Below are 17,283 nucleotides of genomic sequence, written 5' to 3'. Positions count from 1 at the left end.
GTTTTCTTTCAGTTGAAAACATTAAACAATATGTGTAAACAAAAAATGTAAAGAAGCATTTATGATCAATCAGTACGAAAGGGGGAAAAACGCTAATAAAACAGACCGTTCCACTTATCGTACAGAACGAAGGTATACACTCGCGTCAACATAATATTTATGTTGTTTATATTGTTACAATATGAAAACAGTAATATTCACATGCTCGAGTAGAAAACGCGCTGCCGCTGACAGACGTTGCAGGGACACAGTGACAGATAACAAAGTTTCGAACAGCACTTCGTGTTTTCTGTTAAGGACGGCTTCTTTAACGAAACTTAAAGGAAGTATATGTGTCAAAATCATTTTTCGATCATACTCAAATGCACTCAAATGCCGTACACTACATAGGGATTAGTGAGGAGTAAACGAGTGAGTGGTTTTGGCCACAGTATTTGTCCCCTAAAAGAAAGTGATTCTGAACTGCTGAAACGAGTTGTCAGTAATTCCAGTCTCACTTCCTGCTGAACCTGCGTAGGTTCGTAACTAATTTGCATAATGTCCGCACTCTGGTCTTGATTGGCTGAACAGCGTCTCTTAGCTCCGCCCTCAAACACTGTAGTGTATCTGAGACTGGAAGAGTTTGGTTCGTGTTGTTCGTGTCGAGAAGACGCTGTTTTCTGCTGAGATTGATGCGGTAAAACCCACGCCATCGTCACTGTTCCTATAAAGAGCTGAAATTCAGATATGATAATGAGCGTTTGCTTTCTGACCAATCACAGCAGAGCAGCTCTCAGAGAGGCGGGGCTTAGAGAGACTGAATCTTTGATCAGAGTTTCAGACACTGAGAGGAAAGAGCTGAAGCTGCAGTGGAGATTATGAGGACATTAGTGTTTTTGATCTTGGCTGCATGAGAATCTGTTGTAGGAGAAAACAACATTAGCAACCTTTAAAAGAGCATAATATCGGCACTTTCAATATGTAATTGTGAATCTCTGATGTTTTCTGCTCAGGCCAGCGGGCTTCAGTTTCGTCACACTGACAACATCAACCACTGGAGGAACGCCATGATGGAGGTCGGCTTGCCAACGGTAAATCACACTCATGTTTCAGCCCATAATGCAACAGGAACTGTTGTCTACTGTAGTGAATACTTCATATCACTGAAGATGTTGTATATTCTGCAGATGTTTCATCCAGAGACGACGGATGTGTATGATAAGAAGAACATGCCCAGAGCGGTTTACTGCATTCATGCTCTGAGGTCTGAACTCCTGGCTCACATCATCCAGAGTAATGACTTCCGACTGTTTTTACACTTATGCATTATTTCATGGTTTCTGATCTCTTGTTAGTTTGTACCTGTTTCGTTTGGGACTCGCCCCTCAGATCCACGACCTGTGTGGGAAGGTCAAGTTCACAGGTAAAATGTGTTTATTTCTTTTATGACTAATTCTACAGTGTCATCTACATCATCAGCTCTGTGCGTGTGTAAATATTAGTGCCGGGCAACGATTAATCGCATCCAAAATAAAAGTTTGTGTTTACATGATATATGTGTGTGTAGTGTGTATAATTATTTTGTATATATAAATGCACACATATGCATGTATATATTTAAGAAAACTGTGTTCTTTATATATAAAATATTTATATATTATATAAATATATGTATATACATGCAAATATTTCTCAAATATATACACTGCTGTTCAAAAGTTTGGGGTCGGTAAGATTTTTAATGTTTTTAAAAGAAGTCTTCTGCTCACCAAGGCTGCATTTAATTGATTAAAAATACAAAACAAACACAGTAATATAGTGAAATATCATTCTAATGTAAATCATCTGTTTTCTATGTGAATATATAATAAAGTGTAATTTATTCCTGTGATCAAAGCTGAATTTTCAGCATCATTTCTCCAGTCTTCAGTGTCACATGATCCCTCAGAAATCACTATAATATGATGATTTGATGCTCAAGAAACATTTATGATTATTATCAGCGTTGAAAACAGTGCTTCATATTTTTGTGCAAACCGTGATTCATTTCTTTCAGGATTCTTTGAAAGTTCAAGAGAACCATTTAATTAAAAAAATAAATATTTAGCATTTTTATAAATGTCTTTGCTGTCACTTTTGATCAATTTAATGCATCCTTTCTGAAGAAAAGTATTAATTTCTTTAAAAAAAAAAAAATCGTATTGACCCTAAACGTTTGAACGGTAGTGTACATGCACATGTGTATGTGTGTGTGTATATATACAAAGTATTTATACACAGTACACACACATATCATGTAAACACAAACTGTTATTTTGGATGCGATTAATCGTTGCCCAGCACTAGTAAATCTAGTTTCAGTTTACGCCGTTTCTATAGTGTGTTTCAGCATCTGAAGCACAGCTGTCTGTTTCTAAACTGTGTGTGTTCTGCAGAGGAGGAGATCAATAACATGAAACTGGAGCTGGATAAATACGGGATTCAGATGCCAGCGTTCAGCAAGATCGGAGGAATTCTGGCCAATGAGCTCTCAGTGGACGAGGCGGCAGGTGCGACACATCTCCGCATATTTATAATGGCTCGTTTCCACTGAGCGGTACGGTACAGTACGGTTCGGGTCGGTAAACCATGATCCGGCTAGCGTTTCCACCGCCAACAGTACCCTTAATTGATAGGCGTGGTGTTTGCCGGAAAGAAGCGATCGACGTCATTTCCGCGCGAAGAAGCAAAGCCACATAGTAAACAACAATGGATGACATACAGCAGATCTTGTTCTTTCTTCTCAGCATGTTTGTCACAAGAAACAAGCGCCGGCATTACGCGTTTCTCAATACCAAGTAGCCTACGCAAAGTCCGACTCAGGAGACTGACTCCCGAGGACGCGAGTCCAGTAGTTCTGCTAATGGAACCGTGCGTTCTTGAAAGCGCCACTCAGCTCGCTCTGCTACTCCGGTTATTTCCGTATGTACATTTTAGGCAACAATAAAACGCAATATGTTATAAAACACCACTCTGCTTCTTTTCGATTTCATTTAAATACATTTTAAACATTATAAGCGCACAAATGTGGTTCAGGCGCTGAATGTATGTACGGTAGCAACTAAATATAAAACACAGTCCTGCCACTTTTCGTTCAAATTTTAAAATATTAAACATATTCCAGGCAATATGTGCATTGGTACAAATGTTGCAATAAACAACATTACAGATGATCTTGTAATAAAATAAAAAATGACAAAACTCAACCCTATGTCTTTTTGTTAAATTTCAGTTTTATCAATAATAGCCATTATAAAAGTATAAGTAAAAGGTACAGAAAGCTATACAGTAAAGCTTTAATAATATAAAACAAACAATTCAGTCAAATATACAAATTCAGCGCTCAAATATATGAATCTGCCAAAACTATTGGCCAGGGAACGAATTATAGATTCACGAGACCAAAGATCGCCTGTTAGGTCTACACAAGACGAATTATATCTCATGTTTAACCACTACAGAGACGTAAGACGTCAGAACGACTAGAGTCTGACGTCGTTCATCTTTAAAGTCAGCAAGAAAGGGAAGTTACGTTAGTCTTTCCTTCTCTATTGTGTCGTATATCGAGTGAAGCGCTTCTGGAACAAGAATAAATGTGGGCGGGGCTTAATTGTGTCTGTGTGGAATTGATTGGATGGTTGTGGTTTTCTATTGGCTGATCTCATGTGAGTGACAGGTTATAGCCCCGCCCACATCAGAGAAGAGATGCTGCAAGAGGAACTGATTCTGATTCAAGATTACCAGGAACATGATTTTAAAGTAATCACTCGATCTCTCTGCTGTGTTAGTGCACGCGGCTGTGATCGCCATCAATGAAGCGGTGGACCGGGGGTGTGTGGAGGTCACAGGTCGAGCCCTGCAGAACCCCAACGCCATGCTGAGCGCCCTTCAGGACCGGCTCATGCCCGTCTACCAGGAGATGCTACGACAGGCGCGCGTTCAGAAGGCGTCTCAGGCGCGAACACACGTAAGAGCATCACATGACCACAAACTGACAAGAGACGAAGTGCTGCTGTCGAGCTGATGTGAACGATTCTGTTTTTTTAATGTTTGTTTTATTTTATTATTATTGCATTTTCTTCAGGGTTCCCACGGGTCGTGGCTTATGCACACTAGCTAGCGTGATTCACGTTAGTTACGCGCATTTATGTGTTGCGTTAAATGTTTCGCACGTGAGGTACTTTGTGTTGTACGTTGCCATGACGTTCACGCGCGCAAAACTGTAACAATGTTTGCAACAACACGATGTAACCTTGCTCTCACCTGAAATGTGTAATGTGTACCAAAATGAGGTATTGGACCTGGAAAGTTCTTGGAAGTTAACAGAGGTGTGGGAACCCTGTTTCTTGAACACTTACACAACAGTGTACATCACATGTCTGTAACAACTCATAATGTACAAAACAAAACAAACAAACACCGGGGCTCATATAACATGAAATTGGATAATACAGTATGTACTTTGGATTTCAGAGTTAACAATGCATCGCAATCAATAATAGCCACAGATATAAGCAATAAAATAGGAATATAGTGCAAATAATATATATTTTATATGAATGTAATACCTAGTTAAGCATTTTGTTCCTCCTGTATTATATTGATAATATCCCCATGTTCAATGAATAATAAAAAGGGACTCCAGCCCTCTTAAATTGGTCGTCTTTACCCTTAAGAATGTTATCTTTTCCATTGCAATGCATGAAGATATTTCTCTTAATGAATGAGTTATAGTAGGTCTTTCTAACGATTCTGTGTTTCACAGGGAAACGGATCAGCAGAGAACGACATTTATGAGGAATATCTGACGCAGAGAGAAATTCAAGACTCCGTTAACAGAGTCAACAGTGAGTCGTGAAATCACGTCTGGGTCACTCATATTTCACCACAAAATCTAATAAGAATTTCAATAATTTGGACATTTGTATAAAAGGAAAACCAGGAAGTTTTTTTTTTAACACTTTAAAGTAAGGTTTCATTTGTTAAAATTAATTAGCTGCATTAGTTAACATTAACTAAGAATAAACAACACTTCTACAGCATATATTAATCAATTTAATTTCTGCAATAACTTTTGCACTATTAAAATTAAATGTTGTGTTTGTTAACATTAGTTAATCTACTGTTTATTTTTTGTTCATGTTAGTTCAATTATATTCTTATTGACATTAACAGAGATAATAAATGCTTCCAAAAATATTTTGTTCATTGTTAGTTTGAGCTTTTAGACCTTAAAAAAATTTGCCTAGATTTGTTTAATACATTGTGACAATAATATTATTGCTATTTTGGTTATACTATTGTCATTGTAAATAACAACAATTATTGCTGTTTTATTACCATTTTAAATATTTTTCTTTATCTTTTTATTATTATTGTTATTTTTAATCATATTACACTTGTTTTGCATTAATAAGTGCAGTTACTAATAATGTTACATGTTTATTTATTGAAAAGTTGACCGTAAAGCACTGAGCTTGAATTGAGATGCAGATAAATCTTTATTAAATTTAAATATTCTACTCTTCTTTACTTACTTTCTGTGTAGTTCAGTCATGATTTGAAGTTTTTCATCAGACTTTGTGACTTTTTTCCTACATTTTTCCATATATTAGGGAGTAGAAATGGCTAATAAGTGCTCCTCTGGTAATATCCATCTACTGGTTATAGTGGTAATTTCATGTCTTTAAAAAAAAAAAGTTTGTTTGCTATGAAATTCATTTTTCTACATCTTTATACTTTTAGTTTTACATATCATCACATTAAATGTTATCCAATTTTAATGTTATTTTAGAGCTCTGAAGTGCTGGGAAAAGTGTGAAGCCCTTGAAAAGTGCTGAGATTAAGAATGTAAAAAACTATTTCTGCCACAATACCATGGTTACAGTTAGCATTGCTACATTAAATCTAAGGTGAATTTCAGTGATTTGTGGACTGAGAATTCTTCTATAACTTGTTTGTTCATGGCACGATAAAACATTATTTGCATCGGCAGAAAAAATGATTGCAAAATCAGTTCTCTCTCTCTGTGTGTGTGTGTGTGTGTTGCAGTGCGCGCGGCGGTGGAGTGTGTGGACGAGGCGTTGGACTGCACTGACCCGCTGGCGCTGATCTGTGCCCTGCAGAACCCCAGTCTGGCGCTCAGAGGACTGGTCCGAGATCACGCCGGCTGGTACCTGGAGCAGATGAGCGCTGATCGAGAGCAGAAAGCCCTGGTGAGACTCACACACAGCATCATCTCTCTCACCGCTCACTCATAAACTGTCCACCGGTGACTGAAGTGTGTGTTTGTCAGGATCTGGGGTGTGTGGATCCTCTGGAGAGAGATGAACTACAGGAGGCCGTCAACATGGGCAATGAGGACGCGCAGAGAGATCGAACCAGTCAGTGAAACACTATAACGCACTGCACGTGCTGCTAATTAGTTTGAGTGTTCATTTTTGGTGTTTAAAGGATGGTTCACCTAATTCTGTCATTAATCACTCATGTCGTACCAAACCCATAAGACATTCCTTCATCTCCATTTTGTAAACAATACATGTTCCACCGATTAAAAGTTTTAAAGTTTTTTTTTTTTGAAGAAACTAATACTTTTATTCAGCATGGACACATTAGTTTGATCAAAAGTGACATTAAGGACATTTTTAAAATAAAATGGAAAAATAAATGCTGTTTCATGTACAGTAAGGTGTGTGTGTGTGTGTGTGTGTGTGTGTGTGTGTGTGTGTGTGTGTGTGTGTGTGTGTGTGTGTGTGTGTGTGTGTGTGTGTGTGTGTGTGTGTGTGTGTGTGTGTGTGTGTGTGTGTGTGTGTGTGTGTGTGTGTGTGTGTGTGTGCAGTTCAACAGGCGGTGAGTAAAATAAACGAGGCCGTGCAGCGCGGGGAAGCTCGTCAGACGGTTCGGGCACTAATGAATCCAGATGCTCATCTGCCGGACGTTTATCCGTTCGCTGCGGAGCTTTACCAGAAAGAGCTGGCACCCCTGCAGCACCAGTGTCCACAGGTAACACACGCCTAACCCTGGGTTAACCTTTCTTCTAAACGATGATATGTTAAAAGGTTACATCGAAACAATGTTAAAATGTTACAGTGAAACGATGTTAATGTTACAGTGAAACGATATGTTAAAATGTTACAGTGAAACGATATGTTAATGTTACAGTGAAACGATGTTAATGTTACAGTGAAACGATATGTTAATGTTACAGTGAAACGATATGTTAATGTTACAGTGAAACGATATGTTAATGTTACCGTGAAACGATATGTTAATGTTACAGTGAAACGATAGGTTAATGTTACAGTGAAACGATATGTTAATGTTACAGTGAAACGATATGTTAAAATGTTACAGTGAAACGATATGTTAATGTTACAGTGAAACGAAACGATATGTTAAAATGTTACAGTGAAACGATATGTTAATGTTACAGTGAAACGATATGTTAATGTTACAGTGAAACGATATGTTAATGTTACAGTGAAACGATATGTTAATGTTACAGTGAAACGATATGTTAATGTTACAGTGAAACGATATGTTAATGTTACAGTGAAACGATATGTTAATGTTACAGTGAAACGATATGTTAATGTTACCGTGAAACGATATGTTAAAATGTTACAGTGAAACGATATGTTAATGTTACAGTGAAACGATATGTTAATGTTACAGTGAAACGAAACGATATGTTAAAATGTTACAGTGAAACGATATGTTAAAATGTTACAGTGAAACGATATGTTAATGTTACAGTGAAACGATATGTTAATGTTACAGTGAAACGATATGTTAATGTTACAGTGAAACGATATGTTAATGTTACAGTGAAACGAAACGATATGTTAAAATGTTACAGTGAAACGATATGTTAATGTTACAGTGAAACGATATGTTAAAATGTTACAGTGAAACGATATGTTAAAATGTTACAGTGAAACGATATGTTAAAATTACAGTGAAACGATATGTTAAAATGTTACAGTGAAACGATATGTTAAAATGTTACAGTGAAACGATATGTTAAAATGTTACAGTGAAACGATATGTTAATGTTACAGTGAAACGATATGTTAATGTTACAGTGAAACGATATGTTAATGTTACAGTGAAACGATATGTTAATGTTACAGTGAAACGATATGTTAATGTTACCGTGAAACGATATGTTAATGTTACAGTGAAACGATATGTTAAAATGTTACAGTGAAACGATATGTTAATGTTACAGTGAAACGATATGTTAATGTTACAGTGAAACGAAACGATATGTTAAAATGTTACAGTGAAACGATATGTTAATGTTACAGTGAAACGATATGTTAATGTTACAGTGAAACGATATGTTAATGTTACAGTGAAACGAAACGATATGTTAAAATGTTACAGTGAAACGATATGTTAATGTTACAGTGAAACGATATGTTAATGTTACAGTGAAACGATATGTTAATGTTACAGTGAAACGATATGTTAATGTTACAGTGAAACGATATGTTAATGTTACAGTGAAACGAAACGATATGTTAAAATGTTACAGTGAAACGATATGTTAATGTTACAGTGAAACGATATGTTAAAATGTTACAGTGAAACGATATGTTAAAATGTTACAGTGAAACGATATGTTAATGTTACAGTGAAACGATATGTTAATGTTACAGTGAAACGAAACGATATGTTAAAATGTTACAGTGAAACGATATGTTAATGTTACAGTGAAACGATATGTTAATGTTACAGTGAAACGATATGTTAATGTTACAGTGAAACGAAACGATATGTTAAAATGTTACAGTGAAACGATATGTTAATGTTACAGTGAAACGATATGTTAATGTTACAGTGAAACGATATGTTAATGTTACAGTGAAACGATATGTTAATGTTACAGTGAAACGATATGTTAATGTTACAGTGAAACGATATGTTAATGTTACAGTGAAACGATATGTTAATGTTACAGTGAAACGATATGTTAAAATGTTACAGTGAAACGATATGTTAAAATGTTACAGTGAAACGATATGTTAATGTTACAGTGAAACGATATGTTAATGTTACAGTGAAACGATATGTTAATGTTACAGTGAAACGATATGTTAATGTTACCGTGAAACGATATGTTAATGTTACAGTGAAACGATATGTTAAAATTACAGTGAAACGATATGTTAATGTTACCGTGAAACGATATGTTAATGTTACAGTGAAACGATATTTTAATGTTACAGTGAAACGATATGTTAATGTTATATGAAACGATATGTTAATGTTACAGTGAAACGATGTTAATGTTACAGTGAAACGATATGTTAATGTTATATGAAACGATATGTTAATGTTACAGTGAAACGATATGTTAATGTTATATGAAACGATATGTTAATGTTACAGTGAAACGATATGTTAATGTTACAGTGAAACGATATGTTAAAATTACAGTGAAACGATATGTTAATGTTACCGTGAAACGATATGTTAATGTTACAGTGAAACGATATGTTAATGTTACAGTGAAACGATATGTTAATTTTACAGTGAAACGATATGTTAATGTTATATGAAACGATATGTTAATGTTACAGTGAAACGATGTTAATGTTACAGTGAAACGATATGTTAATGTTATATGAAACGATATGTTAATGTTACAGTGAAACGATATGTTAATGTTATATGAAACGATATGTTAATGTTACAGTGAAACGATATGTTAATGTTACAGTGAAACGATATGTTAATGTTACAGTGAAACGATATGTTAATGTTACAGTGAAACGATATGTTAATGTTACAGTGAAACGATATGTTAATGTTACCGTGAAACGATATGTTAATGTTACCGTGAAACGATATGTTAATGTTACAGTGAAACGATATGTTAATGTTACAGTGAAACGATATGTTAATGTTATATGAAACGATATGTTAATGTTACAGTGAAACGATATGTTAATGTTATATGAAACGATATGTTAATGTTACAGTGAAACGATATGTTAATGTTACAGTGAAACGATATGTTAATGTTACAGTGAAACGATATGTTAATGTTACAGTGAAACGATATGTTAATGTTACAGTGAAACGATATGTTAATGTTACAGTGAAACGATATGTTAATGTTACAGTGAAACGATATGTTAATGTTACAGTGAAACGATATGTTAATGTTACCGTGAAACGATATGTTAATGTTACAGTGAAACGATATGTTAAAATGTTACAGTGAAACGATATGTTAATGTTACAGTGAAACGATATGTTAATGTTACAGTGAAACGAAACGATATGTTAAAATGTTACAGTGAAACGATATGTTAATGTTACAGTGAAACGATATGTTAATGTTACAGTGAAACGATATGTTAATGTTACAGTGAAACGATATGTTAATGTTACAGTGAAACGATATGTTAATGTTACAGTGAAACGAAACGATATGTTAAAATGTTACAGTGAAACGATATGTTAATGTTACAGTGAAACGATATGTTAATGTTACAGTGAAACGATATGTTAATGTTACAGTGAAACGATATGTTAATGTTACAGTGAAACGATATGTTAATGTTACAGTGAAACGAAACGATATGTTAAAATGTTACAGTGAAACGATATGTTAATGTTACAGTGAAACGATATGTTAAAATGTTACAGTGAAACGATATGTTAATGTTATATGAAACGATATGTTAATGTTACAGTGAAACGATGTTAATGTTACAGTGAAACGATATGTTAATGTTATATGAAACGATATGTTAATGTTACAGTGAAACGATATGTTAATGTTATATGAAACGATATGTTAATGTTACAGTGAAACGATATGTTAATGTTACAGTGAAACGATATGTTAATGTTATATGAAACGATATGTTAATGTTACAGTGAAACGATATGTTAATGTTATATGAAACGATATGTTAATGTTGCAGTGAAACGATGTTAATGTTACAGTGAAACGATATGTTAATGTTATATGAAACGATATGTTAATGTTACAGTGAAACGATATGTTAATGTTATATGAAACGATATGTTAATGTTACAGTGAAACGATGTTAATGTTACAGTGAAACGATGAGATGTTAAAATGTTACAATGAAACGATGTGATGTTGTTATGAAGTGTTTTATCTTCTGATGTTCCCTGAGCTGCGGCTGTGATGCTTGTTTTCAGGGTTTGCTGCAGCAGGAGGAGTTGTTTGTCGCGGTAGAGATGCTGTCAGCGGTTGCTCTGGTGAATCAGGCTGTGGAGGTGAAAGACTTCGGTGCGTTCAGCGCTACGCTAGTCAGTCCTGCCGCTGGACTCGCTGACATCGATGACGGCCTGATTCAGAGGTCAGACCGTTCACTCATGACACTCACTGTATGAATATATATGTATGGACATCTTATGATTTCGAAGATTTTATTTGTCTGCTTTTATTTAAATCATATTAAATCAAAAGGCCGACGGATAATCGCTAACATGTTTGATACGTGAATTTCTAGGGCTCTAAATGATGAACATGATCTGCTAAACCTGTCAATCTCCTGCAGTTCTTTGGTCTCTGATTGATCGTTTTCACTCTTTTATCAAGTAAAAGTCTTTTAGTGTAATTGTACAAACGTCCTCCTTCAGCTCGAGCCTCACGAGTCTTTCTGTGTCAAATCTGACCTGATTTTATCAAGGAAACGTAAGAATAACTCTGATAGTGCTAGTAATATTTCAGCTGGACTGAAGCAGCTTTACTTGATATCATCATTTATTATAAAAATCACGAGTATCAAATATGATCATCAGGCTTTTGAGGAAGGTTTATCTGTTCTTTACTCAATCATCATTGTATTGCATCTTTTACAACTACAGACCATAAAACTAAGCTTTTAAATATCATCTTACTCAGACCGATTATTGTCAGATATTGACATGCAATTTATGTCAGTATCTGCTGTACTGTTATAAAGATCTCATTTATTTACATTAAAAGCATCAGCATTTCATATAAATATCAGCATCTGCTTCAGACTCTGACTAAAACTGAGCTCAATATTCTCAGTATATCAGACTATATGAGTGATAAAAGCCTGATGGATCAAATATAGTCCACAAAAAACGCATGCAGGCTTTTTTGTTTTAGATGTTGCATGGGATATTTTTTCATTTCAGTCTTTCCAGGGTTAATATCTGGAGTAATAACTGTGTTCAGGTATTTCGAGGAGCTGTGTGAGCAGAAGAGGAGGGCAGGTAAAGCTCTTCTCACCTGGAACGACCTGCAGACAGGACTGAACACCGTCAACACTGCGGCTCACGATGAACATGAACGTCAGTCGATCAGAAACGTTCTTAGTGTGGCTCTGGTTATAATAATTAGTTTTCAACATTAGTAATTGATGGTCTGGTTGTTGATCTCCACAGAGATTCTCACCATCGGTCTGATCAACCAGGCTCTGAGTCGCAGTGATCCTCAGAAGACGCTCTCGGCGCTGATGCTGCCCTCCGGTGGCCTGGAGGACGTGTTTCAGCTCAACGCCACACGCTACCATGACCTGCTGACCCGAGCCAAACGCCACAAGGCAGAGGTGTAGTGATGCGTCCATCAGTTACTGACGTCTTTCTGCACAATTCCTCCGCAGTTCACCTTTAAATGCATTACATTGGATTGCACCTGATCCTAACAGCATGGCTCGCAAAATTTCAAAATCGCTGGTAGCCCTTCGGAGGCACTCTTCAGATTTTGGTTGCCCGAAATGAATTTTACTAGCCCAAATAAAAAGACAACTTTTAATGTAGAAAACTGATTAGGAGTCAAAACATCAATCAAAAACTTTCAAAACACAAATATCAAAAAGTGCGCAGCTCCGTTGTTTTAAAGTCTGACAACGCTAAAACCCGCCATTATTAAAGAGGCCGTGTAAAAACACAGATTATAGCCTATATATTTACTCCAGAAACTAACTCTACAAACATATAAAACTGATAGATGGAGCTCTCAATCTTTACACTGAGGAGAAAACCCAACGCATCTTTCAGACCGAGAGAAACATGATTATGTGTTTCTGCTCAGCAACTCTGAACATCAAACACACGGCAAACGCTTATAACTCTTCATTACTGTCTACTTTCTATGAATAACAGTTTTATCTGATAGCATATTAGACATGACTGTTAGACAGATCGTAAACTAATGAACAGGAGAATGTGAGCACTGTGTGTACAGGCTCAGTCGTTCTCAGCGCCGGCAAAATAAGTCACAGCAACACGCGTGTCTTACGTCACTTCAGAGTTCCTAACGGCGCTGAGAACGAACCAGGAAGACGTTCCTATGGGAACCATTAGATCTCGGGGAACCATCCTGGAGGCTCGTTCCTAGAACTATCCGGTGTGAAAGCCCCTATTGTGAGTGCTGTTTCTGATGACACGCTCATGTCCTGTGTGTGCAGGTGAGCCGTGACCCTGGAGCTGAGCTCTGGTTGGCTGACATTCAGGAAGGTGTGAGACTGGCCAATCAGGACACTCAGAAAGCACTGAAGAGTGAGTGGACGCACACAACCACACGATACGCTTGACGCACATGTAATTGCAAAGGTTTCCGGTAGATTTTAGCCAAAACACTCCAGGCAGAAACATTGTTTAGGTTTTTTTTGCTTCCATAACATGTCTTCATTCAGACTATTTAAGTGTTTATTTTATTGCACTTGATATATTTGCCTCTGTAGATCTTTAAAGGTGGTGAGTTTAAGTTATAAATCTCCACTTCAGCAGCTTTACACACACCACACTTTACAGTTTTATTCATATCTATAAACTTGAGGTTTGTTCAAATATTATTTGCATGATTAAGACAACATTTTACCCCTAAAAACATGGTGAAAATATACTTATTCCTCTCTGTTGACAGTATTTTCTGATTTTATGGAGTGATACGAAATCCAGAATCCACTCTGGAAAAAACTTTAGTATGTCAACAAAATCAAACAAGAATCTCAAAGCTGGCTTTATCCAATTTTCGATGAATTTATGCAAATGAGTGCATATTTAAATAGATAATGGCTATTTTGCATATTTAAAAAATATTTCATGAAACTTACTATGCAAAACATGTTTGCAATTCCTAATGTAATCAGTAAACGGGGGAAGTATTAGTTAAATTGTTTTGCTATATTCACCTGGAGTGTGTTGCCTTGAGTTATTTGTTATACAGCTTTACATTGTAAAGGCCCGTTCACACCAAGGAGGATAATGAAAAAGATAGTCTAAAACTTGTTCTCAGTATTAAAGAACATCAGAGTCCACACCACAGCTATAACTATAACGATATAGAGAAACAATATACTATATCACTTTCAGAACGATGTTTTTTTTCAGAGCTGTTGAACGATGAAACACTGACAGCCAATCAGAAAACATGCTAATTTAAGGGCTCGCGCATTTAAAAGGGCAGACGACATTTAATCACCGAGATCCAGAAAAATCCTCTGTTCAAGAAACTGGATATGGAAAACAATGGTTCATAGCCTCTGAATAACCAGAAGTATTCGCTCAGGCATCAGCACTCGTTTACACGACATCATCTTGCTTCTGTTGAAGTTGCGGTAAAAAAAGCGAGGTGTTTTTATTCCGCTATATTGACCCGTCAGCTGAACCCTGTTAGATTATTAGATGATGACACTAGCTGGAAACACAGCTTGCTGAGGACATCTGCTGGGTAAAGCCTGTCAATGCAGCAAGAACAGCAGAAACATGTTCAGTGTAGAGGTGGGCGATATATCGTTTAGACGATAATATCCAAATTGTTGTCTGGACGATATGCAAAATTGGGATATCGAATATTTCATAATTTGTACAATCCGACCCCCCAAACATGAAAAGAGCTGAAGGAAGTTAAAGAGAAAACAAATAACGCACACTATAACCTTCTAAACAATTATATGTAGCGATTTTAATACTGTAGGGGTTTGTTTGACTGTATTTAATTTTTTGTTCAAAATCACGATTGTTCCTCAATTGCACGAGAGTAAGCTGCTAAAGTTACTAATTTGCAATATACAACTACGTAGTTCTTACCTGTGTGTTATGACGTTTCTTAGGTTGAAGCAACAATCCAAAATCGTAAAGAGTAAAGCTGATGTAAGATTAATAAAATAGCTGCTAGAAAAGGCAAAATATGCGTTGTTGGCGGAAAAATGGTCTTAAGTTAAAAAGTTTTTCTTAAATGTCTGTGGCGTCCTCGAGTGGCGAGCTTCGTGATTGCATCATTAGAAAATTGCGTTGTATAATGAGTCCAAAAGATGGAATACATTTTCCCAAGAGATCGGTTCCGTACGCATTACAAGCCGAACCATCCCGGTGGTTGGACCATTTTTCCTGCCGACCAAAATCCGCGCTGGAGTGAACACCACAACGTTGCGCAACATCAACTGGCAAATGTAATGAAAGCGGAACGAAACTCATTATTTTGTGCTTCACGGACCATTTATCATTTCGGACAAATATCAGTGCAGCGCGATCCGATCTTGAAGCAACACCGTTACTACATAAGAGATCCAGTAAACAAAGCATTTGAATTCGCCACTTAAGTAATAACATCGCTACGAGATCTAGTGAGAAGCATTACAATTTCTCCATTATTAACTGATCAAGCAGCGCTGATGTGGAAACCAGGAGAAACATTGTTCCATGAATGAACTAGTTATAGGTTTTAAGTCCACAGATCATTCACCATGGATTTAATGTAGTAACACTAACTTGTAACCATGGAAGTTTGGCAGAAATATTAAAATGCTTTCAAGTACGTCACACATCTTTTTCCAGCACTTCAAAACTCAAATGTTAAATGTTATTTAAATTTTATTTTTAATGTGATGACCAAAACATTATTTGTTCATCCTTCAAAGATTACCCCCATTTATAAAACTAAAAGTTTCAAGATGTAGGAAAACTCACAATTATTTAAAAATAATTTTTCTTTTAATAAATAGGAAATTTCTATGGCATTTCTTTATTTTTGCTGTATCGAAAACGTACCGAACCGTGACACCACTGTATCGTATCAAAACAAACCGTGAATTTTGTCAACCGTTACACCCCTATTAAAAATATAAAAGAACAATAAAGACTTTGAATAATAAATGACTATTGAATAATATTTTATTATTTTAAGAAGTTTAGGAGTCTTTAAATCAATAATGTCTCATATCTTTATGTACTAGTAATTCTATACAATAATAGGTCAAATGCAGCAAGTCAAAAGACCAACTGGACCTTCTTTACCAGTTTGCACACATTTCTTTGAAGGATTGCAAAAATATCGTCTGAATATTGATATCGAGATATTAATTTTTGTCATTTTTCCCCACCCCTAGTTCAGTGACGCTGTACACACTCTGAAACTGCAGCGCCAGCTTAAATACACACACACACGTGCGCTGGTGTGGACTCAAATATAGTTATCGTAATGGTTATCTTTATAGTTATCGTTCTTAGTGTAAACAGGCCTTAAGAGTTTATCTCATCACTTTCAGGAAAATGGTCCTCAAGGAATCAAATGTCCCCTGTTGCTCTGTGTGTTGTGTGTAGTGTGTCTGGGTCTGGCTGCAGTGAATCAGGCTGTGAAAGAGGGACGAGCGTCTCAGACGGTGCGAGTGCTTCGTCTGCCAGAGGTGGCGCTGAGGAGCGTCGTGTCCGAATGTGCTGACGGGTACCAGACGGAGCTGAGCGCCCTGCTGAGGGCCAAAATACAGGAGGGTCAGTCACACACACACACACACACACACACACACACACACACATGAGCGTCCAAGGCCTCGATATTCTCACGGCGAAGTTCTGTTTCATTCTTCTCTTTGTAGTAAAAGGAGTTTGAAATACCTTTGCAGTGAAATAATAACAAACATCCCGACGCCGGCCACATTTAGATGAATATGTAAATATTTCCTCTCATTGACAAAAAAAAAAACATAACAAAACTGAGAAAGCATCTGATGATACTGATGTGGATGTGTGCGGCAGCAAAGAAGCTCGCTAAAGACAGTGAATAAAACACTGACGCGATAATAAACAAGTAATTGCAATAAAATATCGTTTTACTGATTAATAAAGTAAACCTAATTTCTTTATTTTTGTAAAAAAACCACCTTGTTTAACTGCTCATCTCTGCTGTCTCAGACGACGACATCACTTCCTGTCGGCCACCTTAACTTCTTTTGGGTGCAATTCACAACCTTACCACTAGATGCCGCTAAACTTACACACTGCACCTTTAAAGTGTGAGTT

At 36.4% G+C, this 17,283-nt stretch overlaps 1 protein-coding gene across 1 annotated transcript in view; it reads left to right on the top strand.

Moving 5' to 3' along the window:
* iqgap3 (IQ motif containing GTPase activating protein 3) overlaps nt 1-17,283 on the top strand; it is a 52,151-nt gene that overhangs the window by 3,703 nt on the left and 31,165 nt on the right. Inside the window, exons 4-17 of the mRNA XM_077229976.1 lie at nt 993-1,070; nt 1,167-1,243; nt 1,335-1,402; nt 2,415-2,528; nt 3,807-3,985; nt 4,784-4,865; nt 6,070-6,233; nt 6,314-6,401; nt 6,857-7,020; nt 11,206-11,366; nt 12,218-12,333; nt 12,427-12,590; nt 13,452-13,542; nt 16,588-16,755. Of these exons, the coding sequence (XP_077086091.1) occupies nt 993-1,070; nt 1,167-1,243; nt 1,335-1,402; nt 2,415-2,528; nt 3,807-3,985; nt 4,784-4,865; nt 6,070-6,233; nt 6,314-6,401; nt 6,857-7,020; nt 11,206-11,366; nt 12,218-12,333; nt 12,427-12,590; nt 13,452-13,542; nt 16,588-16,755 (1,714 nt within the window). The remainder of the gene's footprint in view (nt 1-992; nt 1,071-1,166; nt 1,244-1,334; nt 1,403-2,414; nt 2,529-3,806; nt 3,986-4,783; nt 4,866-6,069; nt 6,234-6,313; nt 6,402-6,856; nt 7,021-11,205; nt 11,367-12,217; nt 12,334-12,426; nt 12,591-13,451; nt 13,543-16,587; nt 16,756-17,283) is intronic.

This window comes from Siphateles boraxobius, unplaced genomic scaffold (genome assembly GCF_051911475.1).
Source record: "Siphateles boraxobius isolate OS27281-9 unplaced genomic scaffold, OSU_SipBor_1 137, whole genome shotgun sequence".
NCBI classification, from domain to species: domain Eukaryota; kingdom Metazoa; phylum Chordata; class Actinopteri; order Cypriniformes; family Leuciscidae; genus Siphateles; species Siphateles boraxobius.
Note: the sequence above shows the minus strand (reverse complement) of the source record. Positions and strands in the feature narration are given on the sequence as shown.